This window comes from Tiliqua scincoides, chromosome 16 (assembly GCF_035046505.1).
Source record: "Tiliqua scincoides isolate rTilSci1 chromosome 16, rTilSci1.hap2, whole genome shotgun sequence".
NCBI lineage: Eukaryota > Metazoa > Chordata > Lepidosauria > Squamata > Scincidae > Tiliqua > Tiliqua scincoides.
In genome coordinates, this window is record NC_089836.1 from 3,606,120 (window position 1) to 3,620,976 (window position 14,857).

The following is a 14,857-nucleotide window of genomic DNA, read 5'->3' on the forward strand; positions in this document are numbered from 1 at the left end:
ACATAAGGAGACAAATGTTCCCGTACCTTGAGAAGGCTTCTTTGATTGCCTCCCCACCACAGGATGTGGGGCACACCCCATTAGCCTGGCTGTACTGGCACTGGAAAGTTGGTTAGGATTGAGCCCTAAAAGAGCAGCCATTGACCAGCCCTCCTGATTTGGTGCCATCCTTCACCTGCAAGAACACCACCTTTGAAACTCCAGCCAGCACTCAGAGCCGCTGCCAGTGCCAGGGGGAACAGGGCTTCTGCTTCCCTGAGCTGCAAATCTAAAAATGGTTTCTGCATTTCACTGGTTCCCAAGTGGCAGGAAGGGCTACGAGATGGCAATCGTCCCTCAGGGCAGGTGTTCTAGTCCCAGCTAGATGCACCAGCTCTGATGTAAGTGACCAAGGTGTCAATAGTACCTGTGGTAGCAATACATCAGAGACTGCCTGCCTGATACTTTAGGATTTTAAAATGAAAACACAAGCTCCCCAGCACAACGGCTGCAGGACATTTTTACACACACACACACCATTTCCATCGTTATTTATTTACCTTGCATTCAATTTAAAAACAGCAGCACACAGTTGTGATAAAGAAGGAAAGCAGAATGAGCAGATTCTTTTGACTGAAGCTGCTGAATGGGATCTGTATGAGATTTGGGCCCAGCTGAACCACAGGAGGGGGACCTTGGTGCTGGTTGACCTTCAGGTATAGACACACAGGAGAACCCGCGTGGTGGCCCCTGTTCTACAGGGCCGTGAAAACAATAGAGTTGCTGGTGCAGAGTGGCTAAAAAGACTGAGCTGTGAAATCAAGACTTTGTGGGTTTGGACCTCACCTCTGCTATCACTTGATAGCATTAGGCAAACCTCTTCTTCCCAGCCTCACCCACTTCTGTGGGGATAATAAGACTCGCTTCCATTTCCAGGGCAGTACGTATATATACAGCACCGCTGATCACGATGCCATAAACGTGGGGCAAGCAAGGCTAGGATCAATATTTATTCTGCCCTGTCCACAGAGCTGGTGTTGTTGCCAAGGGGTGGGATTCCAAGTCACATATCAGTCGGCCAACCTTTGGGGCCTGATGGCCACTTGTTAGTTGTCAGCCGTACAGAGATGGAAAAGGTAATTCAGCGGTTGGCTGGAGCCTAGAAAATGAAAGGAGGGCTGTTAGGACACACCTGAACCAGGCCATGACTTGCATAGGAATTAAATGATCTGACCCAAGCGTTCATCTGAGGCCTCCTGAAAGCAACTTCCAATTCCCCAAACTTAACAAGAAATAAGCAACGATCCTTTCACCCAAGCGATTGCAGGCTCCTCAACCATTTACCTCCTTTCTGTCCCTTTCCCCACAATTAATCTGTTTGGTCACTGGATGGCAACCTTCAGTCTCGAAAGACTATGGTATAAGCCTACAGCACCCGGTGTTCCCAGGCGGTCTCCCATCCAAGTACTAACCAGGCCTGACCTTGCTTAGCTTCCGAGATCATGGTATAAGCCTACAGCACCCGGTATTCCCAGGCGGTCTCCCATCCAAGTACTAACCAGGCCTGACCCTGCTTAGCTTCCGAGATCAGACAAGATCGGGAAATAGTGTTCAGTATAGGGAGATGATTGGCAACCTTCAGTCTCGAAAGACTATGGTATAAGCCTACAGCACCCGGTGTTCCCAGGCGGTCTCCCATCCAAGTACTAACCAGGCCTGACCTTGCTTAGCTTCCGAGATCATGGTATAAGCCTACAGTACCCGGTATTCCCAGGCGGTCTCCCATCCAAGTACTAACCAGGCCTGACCCTGCTTAGCTTCCGAGATCAGACGAGATCGGGCATGTGCACTGCTCTGTCTAGCCACTGTTAACTGCTTCCATTATAATTACCAGGATATATTACAAAGAGGACACATCTCTCAGTGGTCACAAGCCAGGATTAGGGGTGGTGTCAAACCACACACTGCCAATTCATGAAGTTGTGGAGCAAGGGGCTCAGCTGATTAGGTGCCTGGGACACTCAAGCGCTGTCTCAGCCAGCTGCATTCTCATACCAGTTCTCTTTGCTCCAGGTGGTGTCCTTGGCCTCCATTAGGTGGAAGGTATAGACGTGGCGGGACCGATCTGAGAGGTTGGGGTCACTTTTATGGACGACTTCGCCGTGGATGAGGACAAGCCCACCTATTTGTAATTAATTCACATGCACAGAGAAAGAGAGAGAGAGAGGACATTTTCATTTAAAAGCATAACATAAGAACATATCTCACAGCGGCCCACCAAACGCCCCAGGGAGCATAAGAACATAAGAGCAGCCCCACTGGATCAGGCCATAGGCCCATCTAGTCCAGCTTCCTGTATCTCGCAGTGGCCCACCAAATGCCCCAGGGAGCATAAGAACATAAGAGCAGCCCCACTGGATCAGGCCATAGGCCCATCTAGTCCACTTCCTGGATCTCGCAGTGGCCCACCAAATGCCCCAGGGAGCATAAGAACATAAGAGCAGCCCCACTGGATCAGGCCATAGGCCCATCTATTCCAGCTTCCTGTATCTCACAGTGGCCCACCAAATGCCCCAGGGAGCACACCAGATAACAAGAGACCTCATCCTCATCCACACAGAACATCTAGGTAGTTATCCCTCCGTCCCTCCCCCCTATAGCTTTTTGCTCTTTCTGGTGGCATAGGCAGTTGGGGGAGGGAAGCAAATCCCCCAACTCCAACAAGTAGCTCCAGAAAAAATAATCCAGCTCAGAGCCTCATGTACCCATTGGAGAGAAGAGGAGCAAGGAGCTCCCCCTACTTTACAAAGGACCAAGAAAGCTATGGCTTTATTCATTTTTCACATTGTTAAGCCGCCCTTCCTCCAAGGAGCTCTCGGGGCTATGTACATAGTTCCTCCCCTTTTTTTTGTCTCCACAACAACTCTGAGGTAGGCAAGGTTGAGAGAGAGTGTGACTGGCCCAAAGTCACTTGGGAAGCTTGATGGCTGAGCAGGGACGTGAACCTGTCTCTTCCAGGTCGAAGTCCAATACCATCCTGGCTCTCGGGTTATACAACAGGGAACAGAGGGCAATTCTTTCACCAGTACTCCCCCCCTCCCCAAGCCTACATAGCTGAATATCCATTCTACTATCACACTGAACGCTTTCCACATGCACTGGCTCCGACACATCCTCGGCATCACCTGGCAGGACAAAGTTCCAAACAACAAAGTCCTGGAACGTGCTGGAATCCCCAGCATGTATGCACTGCTGAAACAGAGACGCCTGCATTGGCTTGGTCATGTCGTGAGAATGGATGATGGCCGGATCCCAAAGGATCTCCTCTATGGAGAACTCGTGCAAGGAAAGCACCCTACAGGTAGACCACAGCTGCGATACAAGGACATCTGCAAGAGGGATCTGAAGGCCTTAGGAGTGGACCTCAACAGGGGGGAAACCCTGGCCTCTGAGCGGCCCGCTTGGAGGCAGGCTGTGCAGCATGGCCTTTCCCAGTTTGAAGAGACACTTGGCCAACAGTCTGAAGCTAAGAGGCAAAGAAGGAAGGCCCATAGCCAGGGAGACAGACCAGGGACAGGCTGCACTTGCTCCCAATGTGGAAGGGATTGTCACTCCCGAATTGGCCTTTTCAGCCACACTAGACGCTGTTCCAGAACCACTACCCAGAGCTCGATACCAGAGTCTTTCGAGACTGAAGGTTGCCAACAGTAATCACAAACATCAGTTTCCCCTGAATGTTCTTTCCTTCCTGTAGTTTTACCTTTCCCAACAGGCACAGGAATGAACCTGCTGTCGTCGTAAGTCTTCTCAGAGCCCACAAACTGTGTGCATGGTATTGCGCCTGCCGGAGCTCGCACCATCCGCCTCGCGATCCCACCTGCGGGCGCACAAGGTTGACAAAGCCAGACGTCAAAGGAAGGGAAAACAAAAGCAGTGCCGTAATAATTGCAGAGGGGGGAAGCATCCTCCATCACATCAATTTTTTCCAGATGGGAATAATCTATGGAACCCCCTGCCACCAGATTCAGTGATGGCCATCCTAGTGGGTAGGGGATTGGACAAATTTTTGAAGGGCAGGTCATGATGGCTATGCGCTGCCTCTAGGTTCTCTATGACTCTAAATACTGCATCGGGGCAAGCAGGAGAGGAAGTCTCTCCCTCCCTCCCTCCCTCCGGCTTGTGGGCTTCTCTGGCTTTCCTAAAGGAATCTGAGCTCTGACCAAAGAAGGAGGCTGTTTTATTGCAACATTTAATGGCCTCCTGCGCCGTAGCTGTCCACAAGTCACCCCAGGACATTGAACTGATGCCCTGAAAACAATGCACATTAATTAATTAAATCAGTTAATTTGGATACAGCACAATGTGCACCGCCTGCTTCGTTCTAGGAAAATGGAGCTTCCATAGACTGAAGCTCCCGTTCTGTTAAAAGGAAGCAGCCAGTTTCAGAAGGCAAAAATGAAAGAGGCACCCGAAAAAGAACCACCACCTCCGTCACCCGCAATCCACCTTAATTTCTTACTTGTATGCGATCCTGGAATGAACCACAAACAACCGTTCTCCTCTGTAGCGTTTTCCAGAGCGATCCAGAAGCCCAGAACCCTGCCCAAGGGCTCAGTGTGCAGAAACGTCGCATCCTGGTGTGGAGTCACTAAAAGGAATACGCAGGTTTGGGCCAGACAAAACGGCAAGCCATAAATGGAACTAACCATCGCTTAAAGCTAGGAGAACTGGCAGAGCATGGTGGCAAAGAGACTAAGCTATGATGGCGCTTCCCTGGTTTGAATCTCACCTCTGCCATGAATTTGGTGGCCTTATGCCAACCACTCCTTTTCAACCTCACTCTTCCCGATCTGCAAAATGGGCATAATAATTATAGGGCTCTTTCAAGGAGTGCATGAAGTGCTTTGCATGCTTTTGTAAGTACTAAATGCTAATTTGCCCCCCCCCCCAAAACCACTTTTTGTTATATTAGCTCTCAAACCATTATTTGTATCCCACAGTTTGTGTAGGTTCCCAGCTCCCTGAGTCAACAACAACCGCTGAGGATGGAGCAACGTCTCAAACTGTGGTTTGCTGGTTCAGGCTCAACGCCTAACCACAGTTTGCCAATCGACCAGACTCTGGTTTCAGATCTCGGTTTGGCAGTCACTCGCAAGCCTCGCATCAGTTCAGACATCGCTGTAGCTGGCTCGACCTTGCAAAACCATCTCACTTTGGGGTGTGTCTGCATTGGCGACCCTACCCAAGAGGATAAGTTGTGGGGCAGGACAGACTTAATTCATTGTGTCTTAATACAACCCACCAATGTGCTTTTCGGTTCATCTCAGCTATGTCCCTGCCCTCTTCTTGACTGTAATTTTATCAGTCACAGTGATCCTATATTGCTGATACAGTAGATGTTCGTGTTTCAGCCTAAGAGCAGTACAAGAGTTCACTGCCAGGATTCAGTGAAGCTGTGCTGTGGGTCTGCTGGGTTCAGAGAGAGGCAAAGAAAGGCTGGAAGGACAAGAGCCTCCAGCCCTCCAACTACTCCCCAACCAAAGACTCTTCTCCTGTGCCCACATACGTGAGACACTGCCCATCCAGATGTAGCTCACAAACTCATGTAAATATTTACACTTTAACAAAACCGGACTCAGCATTATGAAGGCATGACAAGCAGTACACATTAAGGCCCTTGAGTTAAAAGGTTTGCCGTTTGCGTGCTCATGGAAGCACTAGCCTGGTTCAAGATTGTAAGCCTCTGGGGGGTAGAGGCCTTTTTCACTATTCATGTACATTGTAATAACAACAACAACATACATACGTAAGACAGTTTTCAGTCTGAAACTCACCTTCACCACCGATACCAGGTTGCTGGGAGAGAGGAGACAAGAACACGTAATTGGAAAAATACCCACTAAGCTCTGCTTGGTACTTATTTGTATTGATTTAAGAGAGCCTTTGTGACTGTACCTTAAAGATGTACATACTCTGAACCACCACGGGCTTCTCCAGGCCAAGTTTTCTTGCCAAGGCCTGCAGAATATGACAGAATAGGAAGAGATCTTAGCTTCTGTCTAGTTGCCGGCAACTAGATTTCCAAGATGTAAGATTTCCCAGAACCTCGTGGGGCACCCCTATCCTCAAGGTAAAGTCCCCTTCCCTATTTGGGCAACTGCCCAAGTCCCCTTCCCTATTTGGCTCATGGTCAAATTCCCCTTGCACCATAGTCCTAAATCTGGTACCCACACCAAAAACAACAGCGCTAGACTTAAGAACATAAGACAAGTCCTGCAGGATCAGACCAAAGGGAGCCTGTCTAGTCCAGCATCATCCTATTTCCCCACAATGGCCAACCAAGTGGCTTTGAGAGGCCCATAAGCAAGGGATGAAGGCAGACCCCCCCCCCTTTCCCACCATTGGTCCCCTGAATCTGGCATGCTGGGGTAGCGCACAGCCATCGTGACTACCGACAGATGCATCCTCCATGAATTTGACTCATTCCCTTTTAAAGCCACCTCAGCTAGTAGCCATCTTTGCTGTATCTCGTGGCCGCCAGTTCCACAGGTTAATGATGCGATGTGGAAATCCATGAGTACAACTCCCACAGTTTTTCAAACAGCAGCCACAAGGGGGCGCAACTGGAGCAGGACAAGTGCGTCAAGGCACGTCGATGTGACCCATTCCTGCAGCGCCAGGGCCCTGATCTAACTTCATCCTTCCGTCTCCCCCAAGAAGCCTGCTCTTTGCCAAAGAGGGGAAGTCCTACAAGGTCCCCTAGGTCGTAAGGCAGTGCTCCACCCCTTACCCAGAGTCCACCATGACTCCTCTTCCTTCTACTCCCTAGATTGGAAAAGGAGTGAGCAAAAAAGGACAAGTGGAGGAGAGAAGAGTGGTGAGCTAGACAACGTCAAGAACACTCTAGCCCACCACTCTCTTCTCCACCCTACCTTTTCCACTTGTTTCTCTTCTTCCTTTTAGAATCATTAGAATCTAAGAAGAGCCCCGCTGGATCAAGCCAAAGGCCCATCCAGTTCCGCTTCCCGTATCTCACAGTGGCCCACCAGATGTGTCAGGGAGCCATACAAGATTCATGCATCCTGTTGCCATCCCCTTGCGCCTGGCATTCGGTGGTAGCCCACTTCTAAAACCAGGAGTTTGCATGTTCCCGTCATGGCTTGTAACCTGGGATGGACTTTTCCCCCTGAATCATTTCCCCTTGAAAGGCCCATCACCAAATCCTGCGGCAAGGAGATCCACAGATTAATTACATGCTGGGTAAAAAAATATATATATTTTCTCCAGGGAGTTGGGGTAATGGTAGAGGCCGGCAGATGAAGACCAACTGCCCCAGTTGGCCTCTTGGACTGGGAATCCCTGAGGATTGTAGCTCCAGAACCAACAATCATGAACCCGTCCCCTTGGCATCTCCAAAAGTTCAATAACTAGAAAGGTGAGGGGAAGTGGGGACAGCCATTTACTAAGGACACACACACACACACACACACACACACACACACACACACACACACACTCTAAAAGGGGACTTTCCCTGGTGAGCAGGGACAATACAAGCACATGGCGACTATCAGCAGAGAAATTATTTAAGAAGTGTATTTCCCAGGATTTGGCCTTTTCAGCCACACTAGACGCTGTTCCAGAACCACCGTTCAGAGTGCGATACCAGAGTCTTTCAAGACTGAAGGTTGCCAACAACCATTTCCCAGGTTTGAAAACTCCCTGACCCGTGAGCCCTGTCAGTTCCCTTGAGCCAACTTAAAGCAACGTTCACGCACCTGCACTTTGGAGGCATGGGTGATTTGCTTGAAGACGGGATCGTAGGCGTGTAGAGCTGCGAGTAACAAAGCATCATTTAGCACAGTCTGCCCCAATTATAAAAAAATAGACTAGATGTTAATAACAGGCCCCCTCCTCCCTTTACCTCTGACCCATAAATGGCCTCCTAAAGAAAATGAAAACAGATCCGCTGTGCGATTCACAGCCTGGGGGGACTCCCGAGAGCAGGAAGGAAGCAACCCCCGTGATTCATTTACTTGACGGAGCACATACTAAACTCATCCCCGCTGGGCTGAGTTGCAGTCCGGATGCAAATGCCATCATCTTCCAGATGAGGAAATCTCAAGCACGAAGCAAGTGCACACAACAAATGCACAAGCTATAGGAAGGGTTGTATGCGTGAGGCCAACTGGGGCGGTTGCGTCACCTAGTGAATGAGCAGGTTGCCTTGACTCAGGGTTTGAAAAGCTTTCCTTTTCTGGTCATGTGGTTTTACCTTTTAATGGAATATAAATATTTCAGCGTGGTTTGTTTCACGGCATTCTACGTTAAAGAATGAGATGTAACATGATGGCATTATTCAAAAATATCAAGGTTTTTACAATTTGGGCCAGTAGTGGTGTCAACCCCTACCCGTGGGCATCACCCGGTGTGGGTGATGGCTCCCAAGATGCCATCATCATCGTTCATACGTACCGTGGCCGATTTTGTTAATTGATTTTTCCTTTGGGACAAGAAAATCCCCTAAGGGAATAAGAATGCTGAATTAAAAGGAGATAACAGAACATCTGCGTTAAGAGTAATAGCCACAATACAATCCTTGGAGGGACGAAGAGGCTTGCAGAGTGGATAAGAACATAAGAACAGCCCCACTGGATCAGGCCATAGGCCCATCTAGTCCAGCTTCCTGTATCTCACAGCGGCCCACCAAATGCCCCAGGGAGCACACCAGATAACAAGAGACCTCATCCTGGTGCCCTCCCTTGCATCTGGCATTCTGACATAACCCATTTCTAAAATCAGGAGGTTGCACATACACATCATGGCTTGTAACCCGTAATGGATTTTTCCTCCAGAAACTTGTCCAATCCCCTTTTAAAGGCGTCCAGGCCAGTCGCCATCACCACATCCTGTGGCAAAGAGTTCCACAGACCAACCACATGCTGAGTAAAGAAATATTTTCTTTTGTCTGTTCTAACTCTCCCAACACTCAATTTTAGTGGATGTCCCCTGGTTCTGGTGTTATGTGAGAGCATCTCCCTATCCACTCTGTCTATCCCCTGCATAATTTTGTATGTCTCAATCATGTCCCCCCTCAGGTGTCTCTTTTCTAGGCTGAAGAGGCCCAGACGCCATAGCCTTTCCTCATAAGGAAGGTGCCCCAGCCCCGTAATCATCTTAGTCGCTCTCTTTTGCACCTTTTCCATTTCCACTATGTCTTTTTTGAGATGTGGCGACCAGAACTGGACACAATACTCCAGGTGTGGCCTTACCAGACTGCACTGTACGTGCCTGAGATGGGAAAGCAGCCATCCTAGCCATATATACCTCGGTGGGTCCCAGCAATAAGACACTGGTATAGTAAAAAGAGCAGCAGCAGCAATTTTATTAAAAAAACAAACCCAAGCCTGTAAAAACCAGATGTTAAAAAGGCCGAGAACTCAGAAGGCTTGTCCAAAAAGAAATGTCTTCAGGCCTTGCTGGAAGGTTTCCAGGGAGGAGGCATTTCATAAATCAAGGGGCATCAAGTTCTACAATGTTGGTGCCACTACTGAGAAGACAGACACGTATTCAGCCGTGTCTGAATAACCCCTGCTACTAGAAAACAAGCATATCAAGAGTTCTCATTTCACCTTCTTCCTTATGTCCTAGCTTTCTAGTGGAGGAAAGTTTTTGTTCCTTTGGTCCTTGGATAACCTCCCTGCAAGACTGGTGGTAAAGGTTGTCCTGTGTGATAGTTCTGAATATGTTATCTGTTTCTTAATAAATAGCTTTCAATCCTGCCCATGTTGCATATGATCCATTTATCCTTGGGGAAACAACATCAAAACACTAGTTCTGATACAGAATCCCCAGCCAGGCAATGTTCAAGCCCCCACCTATCCACCAGTTCCAATATCTGTAAAATGGGTGCGTGAATGACCCAACACAGAGATGTGCTATGCGCACCAGAAACACTCTTTTTAAAAGTAATTAAAAAGTAGTCATTATCAACAGAGTGCATGCTTCTATTGGCAATTCTTTGCCACGCACCTTCTAACCCTCAACTGGTGTTAAATGAAAAGATTTACCATTTTCATCAAAAACACCTTTTTCAAAGAAGAATCGGATTTTGTCGCCACTGCTTAGGAAATAATCTGCACTCCCCTGTTGGAGACAAGAAATAAAATCACAGCCTGATACATCTTCATGGAGAAAGCTAGTATTTTTGGTTTGCACCTCTAAGGCAGCCCTAAGTTAACAAAGCAGGGTAAAGGAATCGATGTTTACCTGCATCTTTTCCCCCCAAGCAAGAGGCCGGCATGATCAAAGAAAAAGATGGAGAAGCGTCATTTGCTTAGAAAAACAAACTTTCCAGTGCTGGGCATTAAAACTGATGCAACACCAGTAACATATAGGGGAAATTAAATGACATCATAGTGGGGACGGCTCATCAGGGTTAGGCCACAATTCTATACGCACTTTCCTGAAAGAAAGGCCCATCGCCGAGGGCAGCCTTGTGAGCTATAGGGCCCAATTGGTCTACAGCCAAGATCTGTAGAATCTTAGAGTCAGAAATAAAAAGGCTTTATATCTCTATAGTAGAAAGGAAAGCAATCAAATGTGCCCTTAAAAAGGGCATGTGAGTTAATGGACCAGATGAATCCAAGGCAAGTGGTTCCCAAACTGTGGGTTGGGACCCACTGGTGGGTCGCAACCTGATTTTTGGCGGGTCGCCAAAGGGTGATAGAAAGATCTGGTAACTAGTTGCCTCAAACCCTGAGGCTGTTCCAAATTCAGATGCTGTAGCTGCTCATGACACTGCAAACAGCTCAGCTCCCGCAGTTTGCAAGGTAGCTGCTAACTGCCCTGCAAAGAGCTCAGCTCCTGCAGTTTGCAAGGTAGGTGCTAACCGCCCTGCAAAGAGCTCAGCTCCTGCAGTTTGCAAGCAGGTGTAAATATAAAGTCTGAGGGTCTTTTTTTCTGGTTATTATAAATAAATAAAATATTTCTTTCTAGATCTCCTTTTTATAAAGTCTGGTAAACCTAGGTGGGTCCTGACAGAATGTTGCTTTAAAAAGTGAGTCCTGATGCTAAAAAGTTCAGGCACCACTGTTCTAAGCGTATTTGAATATCAACCTGCATACAGGTAAGCCCTACCTGTGATCAAGCACAACGTGTCGATGAAAAGTAAATAGTTGCAAAACCCACTGGTGTCAGTGACTGTGAAGTGATAGAGGGCGCAATGCTAACCAACTTCCCAGCACCAACTTAGCCACAATGCAGACCCAAGGTAAGGTAACAAACATGCCCTTACTTCAAGGAGGTCTCCTTGACTGCTTCCCCACTGCAGGATGCAGTGCAAGACACATTGGCACAGCTATGTCAGTGCTGGAAAGTTACATAAGAACATAAGAACAGCCCCACTGGATCAGGCCATAGGCCCATCTAGTCCAGCTTCCTGTATCTCACAGCGGCCCACCAAATGCCCCAGGGAGCACACCAGATCACAAGAGACCTCATCCTGGTGCCCTCCCTTGCATCTGACATAGCCCATTTCTAAAATCAGGAGGTTGCGCATACACATCATGGCTTGTACCCCGTAATGGATTTTTCCTCCAGAAACTTGTCCAATCTCCTTTTAAAGGCGTCCAGGCCAGATGCCGTCATCACATCCTGTGGCAAGGAGTTCCAATAGTGCATGGGTCCCCATTAAGGTGTGGGGTCCAATTGGGAGCAATTGGTCCAGTGCGCTTAAAGCAGGCTTCCTACCTGGGCCCGCAGCTGCTCCTCTTCCTGAGTTGAGAACTCTGTGCGGCAGTGTGGAGGTACATCCATTCCAGCAATGATCTCTTCGATCTGGGCTCTCATCGCGTCACATTCTTCAGCAGTGAAGAAGGCTTCGAGGACCAGGAAGCCCTCTCTGCTAAGCTAGATGAGAACGTACAACAGTTGGAGGCATGGGAAGAGAGTAGCGTTGTCTCTAGAGTAGCATTTCTAAGCCAGTGGTACTTGTGCCACCAATGGGACTTGAATGGTGTCTGGTGGTACATGTGGGACCCCCAGACTTCCCACGGCCTGGCAGTGAGACCAGAAATGTAACAATGTAGGTGGTTCGGCTTGGTGGGGAGAGCTCCAGCGTGGGCTTTTAACACTCAAAAAAGCCCTCCCATCTGCCCTTAGCTTCTTACCAGTGTTTGTTGCATTATGTCTGGCCTCCCAATCTAGAATTAGGGATGATAACCAGTTACTTTCAGTGGTACCAGTGGCACCAGTAGGAGGATGTGGGCTGCACCGGGTGATGCTCTCACAGGGGGTGACAATACTGGCCAAAAAATTTTTTAAAATCTTGGTATTTTCAAATAATGCCACCATGTTATATATCAATCAATGTGCCATTTCATGCGGATGGCAATGAAACAAACCATGTTGAAGCATCTCTGTTCTATCGGGGCGACAAATGTGGAGAAACATACTCTCTAGTGTGTTTGTGGTGGTTTTCAAATTTTAAAAAAAAGTTGGCGACCCACCAAAAACCAGGCTGCGACCCACAGTTTGGAAACCACCACATTTCGGAGTTAATTCTCAGAGCGGGTGCAAGGAGGTTGATATTGGTGAATGGTCAACCAGTGCTACTGAGCAATTTCAGAGTAACTTTAAACACCTGATATTCTCCAAGACTGCTACCAGAGGGAGGTAGCTTCTCTCCCAAAACTGCTCTAGAACTCTTTGGTGAGTGAGGATAATGTATAGCCTCGAGTGAGGAGACCTGGATAATTTTGTGTGTGTGTGTGTGTGTGTGTGTGTGTGTGTGTGTGTGTGTGTGTGTGTGTGTGTGTGTTTGAACCTTTTCTTTGCTTTTAACTGCATTTATCAAGTGCCACCTGCTTATTTTTTTTATCCATCAATGAGATCCACAACATTCCTGGTGAAAGATTTCATTCATTCCTGCGACGGGACACATTGCTCTTGAAAGAAACCAGGGAGATCAGCTCTTGACCGCTCAGGCGGACTAGTTTTAAGAGAGGTCACATAAAAGAAGCTTTTGAAATAACACAGAGACAGGGAAAATAGCAGGAAGGAATACAGCCAGGAAGATCTCCAGGGACAGCAGCTTCCTCAAATGTTTTCAGACCCAGCAAAGCGTTTAGATCAGCCATTTTCAACCCATTTCCATCTCATGGCACACTGACAAGGCGCTAAAATTGTCAATGCGTGCCATTCGTTTTTGGACAACTGACAAGGCATACCAGGCTGCTGGTGGGGGGCTCACATCCCCCAATGGTCCTACTAACAAATGACCCCCTCCCGGAACATCCATGGGCCATTTGCGGAACACCAATGTGCCAGTGCACACTGGTTGAAAATCACTGCTTTTCTGATACTAGTGCACAGAACTCAAGACCTCCTTCCTCCACCAACAAATCCCTGCTAAACTGCATGGCCGGAGGTGGCTGAAGATGTCTGTTAATCAGATTGAACTGTCATTAACTCAGGCACACACACTCTTCATTCCTCCTGTAGTTTGTGGCTCTCTTACCTTTCGGACATGCTCGTCGGTTACAAAAGCCATTCGAGGCAAGATCCACCGTGAACTGTCAATTATCTGGTCTCTTATTCAGCACTTAAACCCCCAGGACCTCCTCGTGATCCCCTCCAGCAGGATGTGATCAAACGGACAAGGACATGGGGAGATCAGCTGGTTACGTAAACGGCAAGTGCCTCCCCCTCCCCCTAAGAGGACTTTGGTTTATTTTTCTTTGGGTTCCGACAGTCCAAGTGGAAGTGAAACTGTCATTTTCTTTCCTCCCCCTTTTTAAGGCTGGAGAAGGGACACTTGGAAAAAGATTTCATCAATAGCACAGTTGGGGCCGGATTAAGCCTGGGCCTGTGCATATGTTATAAAGGGGCCCTACATTTTTAAAAAATGCACATAAATATTAAAACATATTATTTCCTGCCGGCACCTCAAACTATTTTGCTGTTTCAAACCCGACACGGAGGCTCTTGATTCTGCACCAGCCCAAGGGCTGCCATAGAATGAAGTAGCTCCATTGTGGGGCTGCTTGCCTTACCCAGGGGATGGGGACAAATGTCCCCTTCCCCTGAGGAGCCGCCGGTGGTTGCCCAGTTGTGCTCAGGAAGCCCCACTCTCCAGGGAGCAAGGTATTGGGTTGCCCCTTACTTGATTTGATTTTGTCATATATTTGGGGGGGGTGGTGGTTTAAAAATGTTCCTGCTTGTTCAGTGTTTCTCAAACTATGGGTCAGGATCCTCTAGGTGGGTCTTGAGCCAATTTCAGGTGGGACCCCATTCATTTCACTATTTTATTTTTAACCTATTAGACTTGATGCTCCCATGGGATGTGACTGCATTTGGGGAAATGTTATAGACCTGTACTTTTAACAAGCTACTATGTATATGCTCTTAACAATGACAGTCTGAGCTCTGGACTGAGTACCGTAAATAGGCCCAGCGATGGTCCTTGGGTCACAGTGGAACACACAGCACAGGTTTTGTACTCTCTGGTGGAAAAGGATTTCGGGAAAAGTCTTGGCTTGGGACACTGGGAAACTGGGAAAAATGTAAGAGCTAATTGGGCTAGAGGGGCCTATGCTCTGACTCAGTGGAAAACAGCTTGAAAACAAACCAAACAAACAAAAACAGAACCACCCATCAAAGCCTGGAAGGCAAGAACCACAAATGCTCCCCCCATAAAAGCCCATGTCAGGGGGTGAGAGGCAGTCTCTCCAGCGCTTCAGTGAACATCATTAAAAAAAGAAAGATGACACAACTGCTCGAGGACATCATGCCACTGAATGGAGATGACCCGAAATCCTGATGGGTTTTCACGATGATTTAATGTCAGGGGCTGGGGATAAGAATAGGCCCTCAGTTT

The 14,857-nt window shown here is 48.1% G+C and overlaps 1 protein-coding gene and 1 pseudogene across 1 annotated transcript; both read right to left on the bottom strand.

The window, feature by feature from the left end:
• Positions 1 to 529: 529 nt before the first annotated feature.
• On the bottom strand, positions 530 to 13,651 carry PHYHD1 (phytanoyl-CoA dioxygenase domain containing 1). The gene is made up of 11 exons (XM_066610723.1): positions 13,499 to 13,651; positions 11,731 to 11,889; positions 10,050 to 10,125; positions 8,455 to 8,502; positions 7,758 to 7,813; positions 5,935 to 5,997; positions 5,814 to 5,835; positions 4,499 to 4,627; positions 3,740 to 3,856; positions 2,035 to 2,161; positions 530 to 1,138 (listed from the first exon to the last, which is right to left on the bottom strand). Exons 1-11 carry the CDS (start codon positions 13,529 to 13,531, stop codon positions 1,093 to 1,095), a joined length of 876 nt encoding a protein of 291 aa, XP_066466820.1. The 5' UTR covers positions 13,532 to 13,651; the 3' UTR covers positions 530 to 1,092.
• LOC136635763 (5S ribosomal RNA) lies at positions 1,490 to 1,612 on the bottom strand (annotated as a pseudogene).
• Positions 13,652 to 14,857: the final 1,206 nt, after the last annotated feature.